Source organism: Platichthys flesus, chromosome 23, assembly GCF_949316205.1.
Source record: "Platichthys flesus chromosome 23, fPlaFle2.1, whole genome shotgun sequence".
NCBI classification, from domain to species: Eukaryota; Metazoa; Chordata; class Actinopteri; order Pleuronectiformes; family Pleuronectidae; genus Platichthys; species Platichthys flesus.
The window spans coordinates 2,057,348-2,071,794 of record NC_084967.1 but is presented as its reverse complement, the minus strand read 5'-3'; the positions used below and the strand labels follow the sequence as shown (position 1 = coordinate 2,071,794).

At 41.9% G+C, this 14,447-nt stretch overlaps 1 protein-coding gene across 1 annotated transcript in view; it reads left to right on the top strand.

Moving 5' to 3' along the window:
- large1 (LARGE xylosyl- and glucuronyltransferase 1) overlaps positions 1–14,079 on the top strand; it is a 104,815-nt gene extending 90,736 nt beyond the window's left edge. The window contains exons 10-15 of the mRNA XM_062383149.1: positions 1,379–1,534; positions 4,732–4,895; positions 7,896–8,174; positions 8,643–8,789; positions 9,713–9,908; positions 13,813–14,079. Coding sequence (XP_062239133.1) covers positions 1,379–1,534; positions 4,732–4,895; positions 7,896–8,174; positions 8,643–8,789; positions 9,713–9,908; positions 13,813–14,010 — 1,140 coding nt within the window. The 3' untranslated portion in view covers positions 14,011–14,079. The remainder of the gene's footprint in view (positions 1–1,378; positions 1,535–4,731; positions 4,896–7,895; positions 8,175–8,642; positions 8,790–9,712; positions 9,909–13,812) is intronic.
- The last annotated feature ends 368 nt before the right edge of the window (positions 14,080–14,447 follow it).

The window sequence follows — 14,447 nt, the reverse complement described above, 5'->3', positions numbered from 1 at the left end:
GTCCCTGCTTCTGCTGTGTTAACCCTTTTCGAAAACAAAATGTCTTTCACATTTTTATTTGTGGCGTTTTGTTTGAAGAAAAAGGAATAGACGCTAAAGCATTTCTCTTACACCAATCTCTAGTGTTGACCCAGCACTGTGGAGATAGATCCGATCTCACAAGATTATCAAAGACGTGACCTGCATTAATCAGATTCTCAAGGCCCACACTCTGATATTTGATTATACTTTTAACCACTTTATGGATTTTGTAAACCTTGTAAAGAAACACAGTTTTTTTCCAGGCTTCAGGGGCAATTGAGGTGTAAGCACTCTGTGTAAGCACAGAAAGAAGTTAAAGTGGCAATTAATGTTTAACAAATGAAAGGAGATAAAGTGGCGTTTTAACCAGCTATGTTACATTACATTACATTACATTTCATTTAGCTGACGCTTTTATCCAAAGCGACACACAATAAGTGCATTCAACCCCGAGGGTACATACCAAGGACGACAAGAATCAAGAAAGTACAATTTCTACAAAATAAAGCAAAACTACAAAGTGCTATAAGTAACTTTCTTGTACGTCGATAACACATGAGAATCACCACTCACACATAAAGGGAACTACGTGCAGGTCTGGGATACAGGATTTTGTAAAGAATTGGTTCCCGAAGTGAATGTGTAGGATGCAGGAGAAATGGCAGTTGTAGACACCTGTCGGACTTTGACAATACCTACATGACATAAATAGGAAGGCATCTGTGCACCCAATCAGGAGCTGTGAGTACATTCCAGACTGCCGACTGGATACAAGGGGTTGAGGGATGTACTGGGCCACGCAAATGATGCAACGAGACGGATGGAAAGACACGAAATTTGTCATTCAAATCATGAAACATCTTGATAGCCAATCATTGTGGAGAATGACACTCACCAGAGACAGGTCCTCCTGACACTGAAACAAAAATTAGCCACGGGTCATTCTCAGGTAGCTCAGACAACCAGAAACAGCTCCAGGATAAAACCTCCCTGTGCTGTGTTTCCACTACAGGTATAATGCAGCAGTTGTAGTCACTTTAGTCAGTAGTCCTTTGCAGCCAAACTGATGGAAGTAACGTGATGGGAACATTTGCTTTTTTGTGTGAATGCATTACAGAACTTCTAGAACACCATGCGACAGCAGGTCAGAGCCGCTTAGAAAGGACCAACAGCATATTAGACAGTGGTGGTCATAATTATTTGACTCATCATTGTTATATATGGAAGTACCTGCAAGTCAAAATTTTAGACTGATAGTGTTTCCGATGTTTAAATATTTAAAATGCTGTTATTCAATCAAATCTGAGCACGATGATATAAACACAACCCTCCTTTACTCTGTGGTTCTTCTAAACAGGTGATCCACTGGAACTCCCCCAAGAAGCTACGGGTAAAGAACAAGCACGTTGAGTTTTTCCGGAACCTCTATCTGACCTTTCTTGAGTACGATGGCAACCTGCTACGGCGTGAGCTGTTTGGCTGTCCCAGCGAGGCCGACCACAACAGTGAGAACGTAGGTGGAGCTGCCTTTGTAGTTCTGGATGTGGGGTCCATTCAGTGATGAAGATAAGCACAGGGGTTGGAAAACTAGCATCCAGGCAGCTGCATCAGAGTATCAAAATATAACTGTCAAATCCAACTATCACCGCACTCACCTGCTGAGCATTGTTGAATCCCAGATGTATCAAGGGAATAGGGAATTTGTTTGTGCTGTTTATTGGTATAGGATTTAGTTTTTAAGAATTTGAACAGCTTTAATAATTGGGCACTTTAGGTGACTTAGACTCCACAATGTGGCCTGACATTGCATATGCTCATATTCATAACTTTCATTTGAGTTATTACTTGAAAAGGTTTTCATGCTCTAAAGCTTAGAAAACACATCACTTTCTTGTCCATTGCTGCAGCTCCTCTCTTCAGCCTCTGTCTGAAACACTTTTTCGCTCTAAGACCCCCATTGCGATGAAGCCCAGTATGCTCTGACTGGCCAGCTCACCCACTCTATTGGGATCGTGCCCTCATTGCATGTAGGAAATGAGGACCTCCACTCACTGGCTTTGTTAAGGGACATCACAGTACCCCAGAAGTATCGGCTGGCCACCTGACGAGGCGTTTCAGGAGCTTCATGGCAGGATTTTTCTGTGGGGGAGAGGAGCTCCCTTTATCTCAGACTTTAGACTTCTAAACTTTGAAGAACATTCATAAACACCAAAAACCTATACAACACATTAAAGGGGAAAAACTGAAAAAGCTGAATATGTGTCCTTTAAAAGACTAGGGTGATTCCAATTACACGTGGACTGGTGTGAACTCACGAAGAGGTATTGAGAAAACGTTTGAGGTCTGATCCCTGAGGTGATTTCTTCTTCTGTTAATGTCCTGCAGACAAAGCAAGTGTATTGCCTCCTCCTGATGGTTAAAAGGAACTTTAAAGTTCTATAACAGCCACGGTTGTGAAGACAGCTGCTGCTCCTTCAGCTCGTCCCTAAGCTGCCCTGATAAAAGAACAGCTGGCTCTGCAGACAGCAACAGTCCTACCGCTGTCAGTCAGTCAGAGTGGCCTGAACAGATGCTAGCTCATGTGCAACACTGACAACCTACATCTGCTGCAACAGTGGGGTTCGCTCTAATGTGTCCAGGTTAAGGGGAGATGTCTACACAGAGCTCTAAGTATGAACACCATGAATGTCTAGAGAGGGAACAGGCAGGTAGTATGTGCTGTCCATTCAGAACAGGTTTAGCAATCTGCAGACTCTGTTGTTTGTTTTAAAATACAGGATGATCATTCTTTGCACCTTCTCACTCCCTGACCTGCTAAAGGTCACACATGGCCAGGACTCAGGAGCTAGGTTTTTACAGGACAAGCCTCGATGGGGTATAAAAATTATTCTGTGGTCAGCTAATCACATTATATATTTCCATCGTGATGTGCCAGGCTTCTTTTTTTTTTCTTGCCATCAGTCAATTCCAATGTGTCCTTAACTCAGGAAATAGTTTGCCCACTCAATTTTTCAGAGTTTGAGCAGCGATTTAAATCCCATTACGTGATTATTAGACTAATGAAGTCACCGAGGGATTGGCTCCACTGGCACATGGCAGGCCGGGGTCCTTCAGGGCCTCAGTGCCACTGCAGCCCAGTCACTCTCCGTGGCTCCGCGAATCAAACGCTGTTCACAGCAGAGCGACGCCACACACCAAGTCCTCCGCTGAAAGCCCTTTTAAACACTTCTGTCTAACTCTCCCCACAGCACCGCTCAACTGTGCTCTGCTGAGCTGCAGCGATTCCAGTGTTTTTGAGCTCATCTCCACTTGAATTAAAATCAAGTCAGATAGACCCGAACAGAATGCTGACATCCATAATACATTAGTTGATGTGTTGCTCTATTAACACATCAACTAATGTATTACTGTTGCATCCTCCATCACTGTTTGTGTGGAACACACATCAGAAAGTAGAAAGTTGAGCTGAACACTGAATTTTATTATATCTTCACATTACATGCATGTTATTTGCATAACATTATTAACACCCTTAAATTGACTTCCCCCGTAAAATGTATGAAAAAATGGAAATGAGGGAGGAATACGGAAGCTCTGTGTGTAATATTACTGTCATGTCTTTCTATTAGCAAGGAATGTACTTTAATTTAACAAAGGGAGACTAGGAAGCCAGGTGAGTATATATAGAGTAACTGATCATGGTGGTTGAAGGGTTCAAGCACAGGACATTCACTCTGGAAACCATTTAAATTGTTAAACAGGTTCAGTTGTCTCTCTGTGTATGAGGTGATTCAAATTGTGCATTAGCTCCTCACATCAGCTCCTCACTCATGAGGGAGTCTGAAGTGCAGGCTTCCTAGTGAAACATTTAAATATAATAATAAGGAAAATAATAGGTCAAATAAATCATGAAGTAAAATGTGATTAATATGCCAGTCCTCTACAAGGGAAAGTGAGCAATCAACCTCCGCAACAAGCTCTGTATAAGCCCTTTTTCACTCTTTATATACCCTGTTCATTCGGGTCTCCTATAGATGAAGGACAACAGCATAATGTTTTCTCTCATTCTCTCATGACCAAAGTTTGTTTATGACTTGACCTGTAATGGGCCCAAGATTATTTCTAGATTACATACAGTATATACGATGTTCAATTTAAAATGTTATCCGATTGTGTGTGTGTGTGTGTGTGTGTGTTTGGGCTGTGTCCAACTTTCATTCTGCTCGTCCAGTTCTCACACCACATCAGTCTTGCTCTTCCATGCCATGTCAAGTCGGATTAGGACGTGGCAACAGTGATTTAAACTGTTGGGGATATTTATGTTGTCACTTCCAGCTGTTCAAAAACAAGCAACATAAATCAGTCCACAGGTAGAGATGGTGCCACATACAAACCTTCCTTATGTGGCAGCTTGTACCTGTAGTGAACAGTCTCAAGACTTAACTCCTTGAAAATGTGAGCTGAAATAGTTGGATCAGCCAAAAAGGACACGGAAACATCCCTAAGCCTGGTGCAGTTTTCTACCAGTGAAATGATTAATGATGTTTCTGTTTAAGCAGATTTTTTTGTGCTTTTGATCAGGGTGCTGAATATACCCAGGCAGAGAGGCAGTGGCAATACATGTGGCTGATGCAGCAAACAGCATCTTAGGGGGCTTCCCTCTGGCCCATATACTGCCTCACTCCTGTCTCTCTCCTTTTCCCCCTGCAGCTCCAGAAGACTCTGTCCGAGCTGGACGAAGACGATCCTTGCTACGAGTTTCGCCGAGAGCGATTCACCGTCCACCGAACCCACCTGTACTTCCTCCACTATGAGTACGAACCAAGCTCGGACAATACTGACGTCACTCTTGTCGCTCAGCTCTCCATGGACAGGTAATGTCGGATTCGTGGTTGCCTCCCTACTTATAAGTGAAATACTGCTGTAAATGAATATACCTCCTCCTCCCACCAGGTTTTCATGGTAATCAGTTCAGCAGTTGTTCCGTAATCCTGCTAAGTAACAATCAAACAGACAAACACACAAATGCAGACGAAAACATAACCTAAAGATAATTAAATAGTTTTAAGCAGCCACAACAAATTCTCTTTCAGATTTTAGGCCACTTTGGACTAGTTTAGCAACTACTTATTGTTTTATCATGATTGCAATGACGAAACTTATAATCCACACCCCTGACTGGCTTTATCTCCATAGTTGCTATGGAGTTACCTCATGGATGTTCATGAAGTAAGAATTGGAGCCTTCAACCATACCATACTAATGGCCAAGGATCTCTCAGAGACAGAGTTGAAATAGCATAAAGCTGCAGCATGGTTACAGTATCCCTAGCTCGTGTGTCTCTGTGTGTAGGAACCCTTTGAAAGGAAAATTGAAATGGGAATATGCGACGGATACAACAGTCCTTCAGGTCCAGGGGCTTCTCACAGTCTGTAGCTCCCTCTTATCATTTGGGACACAAATACTTCCACCACCTTCAAAGCTGACCGCTCACCCAGTTAGGGGAACTAGGAGAGGTTCATGCCTTTATATTCAATTACAAGACTCATCACATAGCTAGTAGTCTGTGCATTGCAAAGGGGAAGCGGTGCAGATGACTGGGACGGGATTTGCTCTTCGTGGTGCTGCTTTTACCAGACATGCATCCATGAATAATAATCCTTCACAGCTTTTTCCATGCACATGCACACACAGATGAAAGGGCCTCAGGCTCAAAGTGTTCACATGCAAGTATTCAGGATAGTATTTCATGTAAGGGGGGGGGGGGGGGTCATGTACAAACAATAAAGCAGAATGGATGTCACTGTTCTACTAACGCCATGCTGAGACACAATGAGGCCTATTGACAAATCTCCGATATCTGAATAGAAATACAATGTCGGGTTTTTAGTGAAATTGGAACGTGCCAATGTCAAATTTAATAAAGAGCTTTGTGTTATATGTGAAGGTGAGGAGACATCAATCTGCTATTTATATGCAAATTGTGCTGATTGTTGCATTGCCAACAGTGGGCAGGGGGATTCAAGGCCAATTTTGGAGGGAGCATTGTGTTTTTCTGCAAAAATGCAATTCCTCTTAAATACATGTATTGAAGCAAAACATGTCCAAGTATCTTTTAAGTGTAGTCCTTGGGTGACTTTATTATTTTTCCTCGCCGCACAATATGACAACTTACTCCATTTTTGCCCCTGAAGGATCAACAGTGATACATGGTCACTGGTCCCACAAAGACACCATGGGAATTTTCTTTGTATTTCCACACTCGCAAATACATAGAAAATTCCCATGATGCTCTGGTGACCTGTGGATCGTCGTCTTGCCACTTAATACATCAATAAGTAAGCACTGGCTCTCAATCGCAGTATTATGTCCGACTGAAGCACCTTATGATATGATATGTATGATAAAGAAAGGGACAGTTTCTTGCCCTATACTCTACGTTCTCCAATAGTAAAAGTAATGCCGGAATTTTGAGACGACAAGCACTCAGATGTGTTTCATATTAAGGTCATTTCAATGCAATATGTTTAAATCTTGTCTTCAGTGTTTGTTTTTCTCATCTGAATGTTTTCTCACTTTTTCAAACTGCGTGTTTGCAATAACTCAATTTCTCATTGGGATCCCTCAATCTAAATGATATAGAGAAAATGCATTGCTCATTTGTGGAAGATGTAACTTTCCTCACATGAAATCATGAAATCAACAGAATAAAATGCTTTTCATTCAAGTGAGGGGACGGACTAATAACTTTGGCTCTGCTTTCCAAATTATGTTCTGCTGAGGTTCAGTTTGATTGAAATTAGCTTGGCACATGTTCCTTTGAGGATGAGCACTTTTTATTACAGGCATCCCACAAGCATTTCTGATGTGCCACACAATGTAAAACCACAAAACAAGATAATTATGTAATGCGAATTCATTCATGTTCCCAGGGTGATAAACATTTATATTTAAATAGTTTTTTAAATCACCCACAGGACAAACATAATTTAAGCCCCTATTTAATATTGTCAGTTTGTTGTGTCTCCTGCTCTGCAATATATTATGGTGGCGTATGTATAATAAACATGGCTGCCTCTAGGGGCTGCTAGCTGACTATAGACTTCATCTTGTTTTAATGAGGCCCGTGGAGGGCCCGGAGCCACCGCGGGCCTATTGCAGATCCAAATCAGTGTCAGACTCTGAGCAAATAACACAATCTCACCTTCAGCAAGAATACCATATTATAAACTGTAGTTTGGAAAGAATTCGATTAACAAAACATGGTTTTACAAATTACGTTGTAGACACTTCAGAATCTTAAATACAGACAGATAGTGTTGGACTCAGTAAATACTTTAGATGTCTATTAAATATTAACGTTGTGTGCCAGTCTCACCAAAAAAGTTATAAAATATTGGTTCTTCAACAAAAGCCCAGTATTCCTTGAAGGCAGGCTTTCTGAAAATGTCTTCAATGTAAGAAACATAAAATAAATATCAGTACTCTGTTTTGCTAGTTTAACAAGTGGCTGAGTAATTTATTATTCCCTTAGTTTCACAAAATAAATTAAATCAAAGGATTTATTTCTAACACAACCTTTTTTTATTATGCCATTTTTGCAATTTGCATTGAAGCTCAGTTGTATGTCAAAACAAACCAAGATATGACTATATAGTGTAGTGTATTGAACATTTCTATGTACCAATATATTGGTTGTAACTTAATATCTTGTTAGCATTATTTTTCCCCAAATTGTTTTGCACAAACATTATTATCTCACATCCTTACCCAAAATAAGTAATGGGAAAAACTTGACTCTGATCCATTGCATAGTGGAGGATAGTAATGTATTTTTTTGTGAAGTCACTTACCCTCTGTCCTATCTGCTGCAGGCTCCAGATGTTGGAGGCCATCTGTAAGCACTGGGAAGGCCCAATCAGCCTGGCCCTGTACCTGTCCGATGCCGAGGCCCAGCAGTTCCTGCGTTATGCTCAGGGCTCCGAAGTGCTGATGAGCCGAGGGAACGTAGGTTACCACATCGTCTACAAGGAGGGACAGTTCTACCCAGTCAACCTCCTGCGGAACGTGGCCATGCGGCAGGTCAACACACCCTACATGTTCCTTTCAGACATCGACTTCCTACCCATGTATGGCCTCTACGAATATCTCAGGTAAGAGGGGTAAGAAAATGTGTTGAACGATAGGTCATGATGGTATTCAAAATAGGTATTTCTCATCGATAGCAGATTTATACAACTAAACATAAGGCCTCCATGCTGGTGACAGGTACGGCTTGAGGCATTATGCTTTTGGTTTAGCCGTCTATGCATCCAATTCCTATCAGACTCATCTCAGGAATACTTTTAGGGAATTTTGTCAAGTTGTCTACTTGGACTCAAGGATGTAACGATTAGATTTTTGGTGATAAAAGTGTCCAACAACACAAAACACATTCGGACATGACTCATGAGTTCACTTATGATATATGACAAATAACTAGAGTCTGAAGAGACATGGATGTAAATTGCAACTTCACTGGTTGGTGGAGGTGTAAAACCGCAAAGAACTAGTTCTAGTTCTTTGAACTATTGGACATGCAGTAAGATTAATCATTTATTGCTGTGTGTGTGTGTTAACAGGAAGTCAGTGGTGCAGCTGGACATGGCCAACAACAAGAAAGCTCTGGTGGTTCCGGCCTTTGAGACGCTGCGATATCGCCTGTCCTACCCCAAATCTAAGGCTGAGCTGCTCTCTCAGCTCGACATGGGTACACTCTTCACCTTCAGGTAAAACTGTTTTCTTAGTAGTCAACAATGTTCAAGATCATACAAGTTTTGGTTCAACAGAACTGCAGCAGTACTTTACATTCTTCCTAGTACGTAGTAGAGGTTGCAAAAATTATCGCTCAATAATATTGATTCGTTTTTTTTCTTCATTAATTACCTCAAGTATTAATTTAACCCTCAGGGCCATACTGAGACAGACTTATTTGCACTTATGCTGAATTATCCATAGATAAAGCACAAAGAGCAAATTGCTTATAATAATTTAAAAATGATGGACAGTAAGAAATTTGGAATGCTACTGACAGCACATGAATGAAAAATAGGCAAATACAAAACAGGTTTTAATTTAATGCAATTTTAAGACATTTGCGAGAGTACTAAATTGGAAGGTTGCTGTGTTCTACATTGTGGTAACTAACAATGCACCTTATGGACCCAGGTTGTGCGGGAAGCCAAAGCGAGTCAAGCTGCAAAGGGATGCCTGGTTGGCAGTAACAGGATCTGGTCATCTGTTTATTCAGTAGTTCAGTGAATCTTCACTTGGTAAATAGAACCGCAAACTTAAATCAGTTGCCAGTGCTGCAACTTGAACACGTTGTGAACATGCTTATAAAATGAACGTTTTTCGAAACATGCAAGCCACATACAGACAGAGATTTCTGAAAGGATAAGATAGATTATGTGAATGTCTTTGTATCACCGTGCAATATCTGCCAGACCAATAAAGCAATAAATAAATAAATTAAACCAATAAATCATTTGATACGCCATGTAAGGTAAAGTATTCTAATAGAGTCTACATTTTTAAGAGTTTGCGTGAAATAAAGACAGGTTCATAACTGAAATGACACCTAACATTCTAAACAGCAAAGTTCACACCGTCTCCAACAATAGTCAGAACCTTTACTCTTCTCTCCTGCCAGGTATCATGTGTGGACCAAAGGCCACGCACCGACTAACTTTGCCAAATGGCGGACTGCCACCACGCCCTACAGGGTGCAGTGGGAGGCGGACTTCGAACCCTATGTAATGGTGAGGCGGGACAGTCCTGAGTACGACCGCCGATTTGTGGGCTTCGGCTGGAACAAGGTGGCTCACATCATGGAATTGGATGCGCAGGTAACTGTACCCAACTCTTATCTATCTGTATTAAGCAGAAATGTGTTGTATTTTCTTGTGACAGTGATAATATAACCAGATTTCTAGGAAAACATTTCTTAAGCTCAGAAAATAAGAATTCAGACCATCATCAAAAGTAAAACTCCCCACAGAAACGTGATTGATAAACAAGTTATGGCAGATGTGTTGATAAGTTTACAAACGTTTTACAAAAGACACGGAATCCAGCCAATGGCTTGCCTCTGCTCCAGTAAATATATTCTTGTCCACAGCCACAGAGGATGCTGTCTGGCCACCTAAACTGTGTTCTCTAAATGTCAATCTATCAGCTGTATGCTGGATTCACATCACTGGAAGCACTTTTGGTGTCTTTGTTCTCTGGTTTTGGGAGAAAGATGAAAATCCTCACAAATATAAACAGAGTCCTTGTCCCCAAGTCATTGAATACCATTTTAAAGAATCACTCCCGTTTATTGCAGGACTCATTTCTTTTCTTTACTTTGGCCATCATTTGTGAAAGCAATAAGAACATTGTACCTGCCAAGTGAAGCGCTAAAATCTGGTAATGCACCAAAATAGCTCAAATGAAATCAGACTAGGCCAAAAACACAATAAGTCGAACGATCAGAAATAAAACTACCTCATACTTATGCTCTTGTCTGATCCACAGTGCCCTTGTGGAAAAGTCACATCTAAAATTAGGTGGTATTATCAAGGCTTTATTAAATGGCCTAAGGCCAGGTTCGGCTTAATTGTTCATAACCTATTCAATTAAATGCCATCTTATTATGAAGGAGTCCCTGATCGTGCCTCACAGCCTCACTAACCTCGACAAAGTGACATCTCAAATATTGGATTCTGATTCATAAGAATGCTGGTTCCCCCAAAATAAGACCTGTATCTATATAACTAACCACCTTAAAGAGGAAATATAAAATCATATAATATAAATGGTGAGAGGGGATGTATCATCAACTCTGCCCTTCCTGTCCGGTCGACTGAGCTCCTCAGGTTCTTTAAGCTCATTGTTTTGGTGTTCAAGCCCAAAAAACTCTCATTAGTCTTTTCCATCAGCAGCCATTCTCCACTCGTTACTACTGAGATGAGTGGGATGAGCAGTGAAGAGAGCCAACAGGCCTTTGCACCAGCTGCGTGTTGTGTAACTCCTCCACTGCCCTCGAACTAAGCTGTGTTTGACTGTGGGCACGATCACTGGTACTCCTTCAACAAAGTTACATCATAACTGAGCCCTTGCACCCTTCCTGAGCAGGAGAACACACGGATGTAATGTGCACTACAGTGACTTGCGTGTGGATCAGTAAAACTATGCAGCAGTGGCAGAAATTATCACTGGATCTCCTTGTGTTCAGGCTGATCTTTTTTTATACTTTTCTTTTCTCATCTTTAACATAATAAAAATGTAAAACCGCTACTGAAGCGGTTATAAGGTTATAAATTGTATGAATAAGTTCATACTTTACTCTTTGTAATTCATGGACAGGTACTTCATTTTAATCAAGTAGCCTAAAGTTGCACAGGAAACATTCAGCCAATTTTCTCAAAATGAATGGCATCGATGCCAAGTGTCTGGTGAATGTGTGGGCAACTGTTCTTTGCTAACTGTAAGTCATTATAAGCTAAGGTACTATGAGATATCTCAACCGTATATGTAGGTGTTGTTTTTTCTCTCTGCCACATAGCGAGCAAACAATGTAAGTAATTCATCTTTATCCTAAAGCAGCCTAAGAGTAAAGAGCAGTCACAGAAAAGTCCACAAACTGTCTCAGAAATTTCAGTCATGGTGTTTATTCCACCACATACTCTGACTCAACTCGACTCACTGGTATCAGGCAGACAGTATTTTGCCCATGTGCCATGGTTACAGTAGTGATGACACATAAATCTATCAGGATATCATCTTCAATGCTGCACACACACACAAATAATGGCGGGTATCAGAGAAGTGCTGTTCCAATGAGTTCACTGTGGCTGTGGGGACGTTAGTGGTACATTTGAATACATTCGTATCCCAGTCCAGGAGAAGTTTGAAGACGTGGCTGCCTATACTGGGACCAAGTGGGGGCTCCCACAGTGTATTGGTGCCATTGATGGATCACAGAACCCCTTATTGGCCCATCAGAACTACCACTGTGAATATTTCAACAGTAAAGGCTGGTGCTCCATCATCCCTCATGGTGTTGTAGCTGGAATGGGACTCTTCTGGAACAGGTTGTGGGGACAGCCTGGGAGGTAGCATGATGCTCGTGCTTTTGTGGAAGTCCTCATTGTGGGGGAGCTGGCCAGCAGTGGCAGCTCACACCAGAATCACCAGAGGAGGGAAAGTTGGCTACTACATCCTGAGCGACGCTGCCTATCCCTTACAAAACTGGCTCTTAAAACCATTATCTGACTTTGGATTGCTGACATCTGAACAGCAGATCTACAACAAGTTACCTCATGCAAAGAAATGAGTGTGTCATGCAGAGAGGCGTGTAATAATGAGTTTGATGCACCTGCAGCAGCTGCAAATATATATGTTAAATGTAATGTAGTTCAAATACAAATGAGTCCTATATACATGGATCTTGCTGCTCGGCTCAGTGTACTCAGGATTGCAGGGAAGGCTTGATTTAAGGACGCAGTTGAAGCAGTCTCCTCCCTCCTCGTGGCCTCTTTCGGCTCCCTCCCTCACTTTGCACGATTGAGGAACATCTGTAAACATCGCTCACACTGTGCTCCACGTCAACCTCAGCTGCCTCATATCCGCTGCCTGCATCCCCCTCAGGACAGGCAGATGCTGCTGTTACTGATGCTGTTTCCTCCTGGAGGAAAACAAAGGGGTTTATCAGTGCTGTTTTGGTTTAAAACCTGAGACAATTCACTTTTTTGTCAAAGCCCACATATTGAAAATAACAACAGCACCAGTGGAAGAGTGTGAGTCTTAGAAAATTGTTAAGTCAACACTGTTACATTTAATTCAGCATAGTCTACTAGACCGCATTATTTAGCAGACTTTAATTCCTTTAATGGATGTTGAAGTGCTGAACGCCTACTGTTTGTTAGATTAAATGTTTAAATATATTTATTTAGCTGAAGACAAAGTGCTGCTGGCAGCAGCCGTTGAAGATGTAGATCAAACTATGAGCCGGATGTTTATAGATCAGTGATTGTAGCCTCAAACTCTGACCCGGTGACAGACTTGTGATTTAAGTGATTTTCAGCATTGAGATTAAAACTGAGTGAGAAGTACTGCATTACATAATCTAACCCACAATATGATAGTATTACTACTGGTGAATGTGGATTCATACTGACTGGTTGGCATTGTAGAAAAGCAATTTTCAGAACATCCCTACTTGTATGATGATGGTGCAGTAGTTATGATTCTCTCTGACATATCAGAAAAGGGGCTTTATACAGCAATATCTAAAGTTTGCCGACAGTAGCTCACATGAGTCACAATAACTAAATGATCATCTAGGAAGAGGTAAGACAACAAAAGGTAATGCACAACCATTATGTGTACTTAACCGCCCAAGGTTGACTTAATTTTAATTTGTAAGACAATAAATGTGCAGTTTTGAATATATAACCTGACGCACCACATGGTTTGTTACACAGACTCATCTGGGAGGCCTTCTTTTGAAACTGTTTGGGAAAGATACTTCAGGTGAAAGGCTGAACCACCCGTCTATCACTGTTTATCACAGGTGCCGAAGGCGATCAGGAGAAGAGTGAAAACATATTTCACATGGAGAGAAGCCTCCAGCGTTGTCCTTTGCTCTCTTTCCAATGAAATACTCACCAGTTCTGATAGGACTGATGCCACGTGTGTGCTCTCTGTATTCAAGGGGCCGTAAATGTTTGTTACTCAACAGTTCTTCTTGCTCTTCTCTCGCTGCAGGAGTACGAGTTTGTGGTTCTGCCCAATGCTTACATGATCCACATGCCTCATGCACCCAGCTTCGACATCACCAAGTTCCGCTCCAACAAGCAGTACCGGGTCTGTCTCAAGACCCTGAAGGAGGAGTTCCAGCAGAACATGTCGCGGCGCTACGGCTTCGCCGCCCTTAAGTACATGACGGCCGAGAACAACAGCTAGCCACTGCTGCTGACCCTCGCACCCCCGGTGAACTGCTGAACACACTCCAGAGCCTGGGGGTGTGGTGGAGGGAATGGGGTTTTGGGAGGGGGGGGGGTATGATGACATGAGGGACTACAAGAAACTGATCCTCAGCGTGGGACTGCAAGGGGTCGGAGCAGCTGAACGTGGGCCCCGGCTGTAGGGGCCCTGGGCTCCAGATGTGGAACTGTGTCGGACGACAGGCAAAGGACAGAAGACATTTAATGCCTTGCCATATTTGTAAGAGCAGTGACAAAGTTGTGAGCTATGTGTAACATTATGTACGTTTGTATCTGAGTGTGTGTGTGTGTGTGTGTGTGTATACATGGAGTTGGATGAAAGGTGTTACTGTGTGTGTGTGTCCCTTCAGGGTGGTGCTTGGCAAAAAGCTTAAGGAGAGATGAAGATGTGAAGCG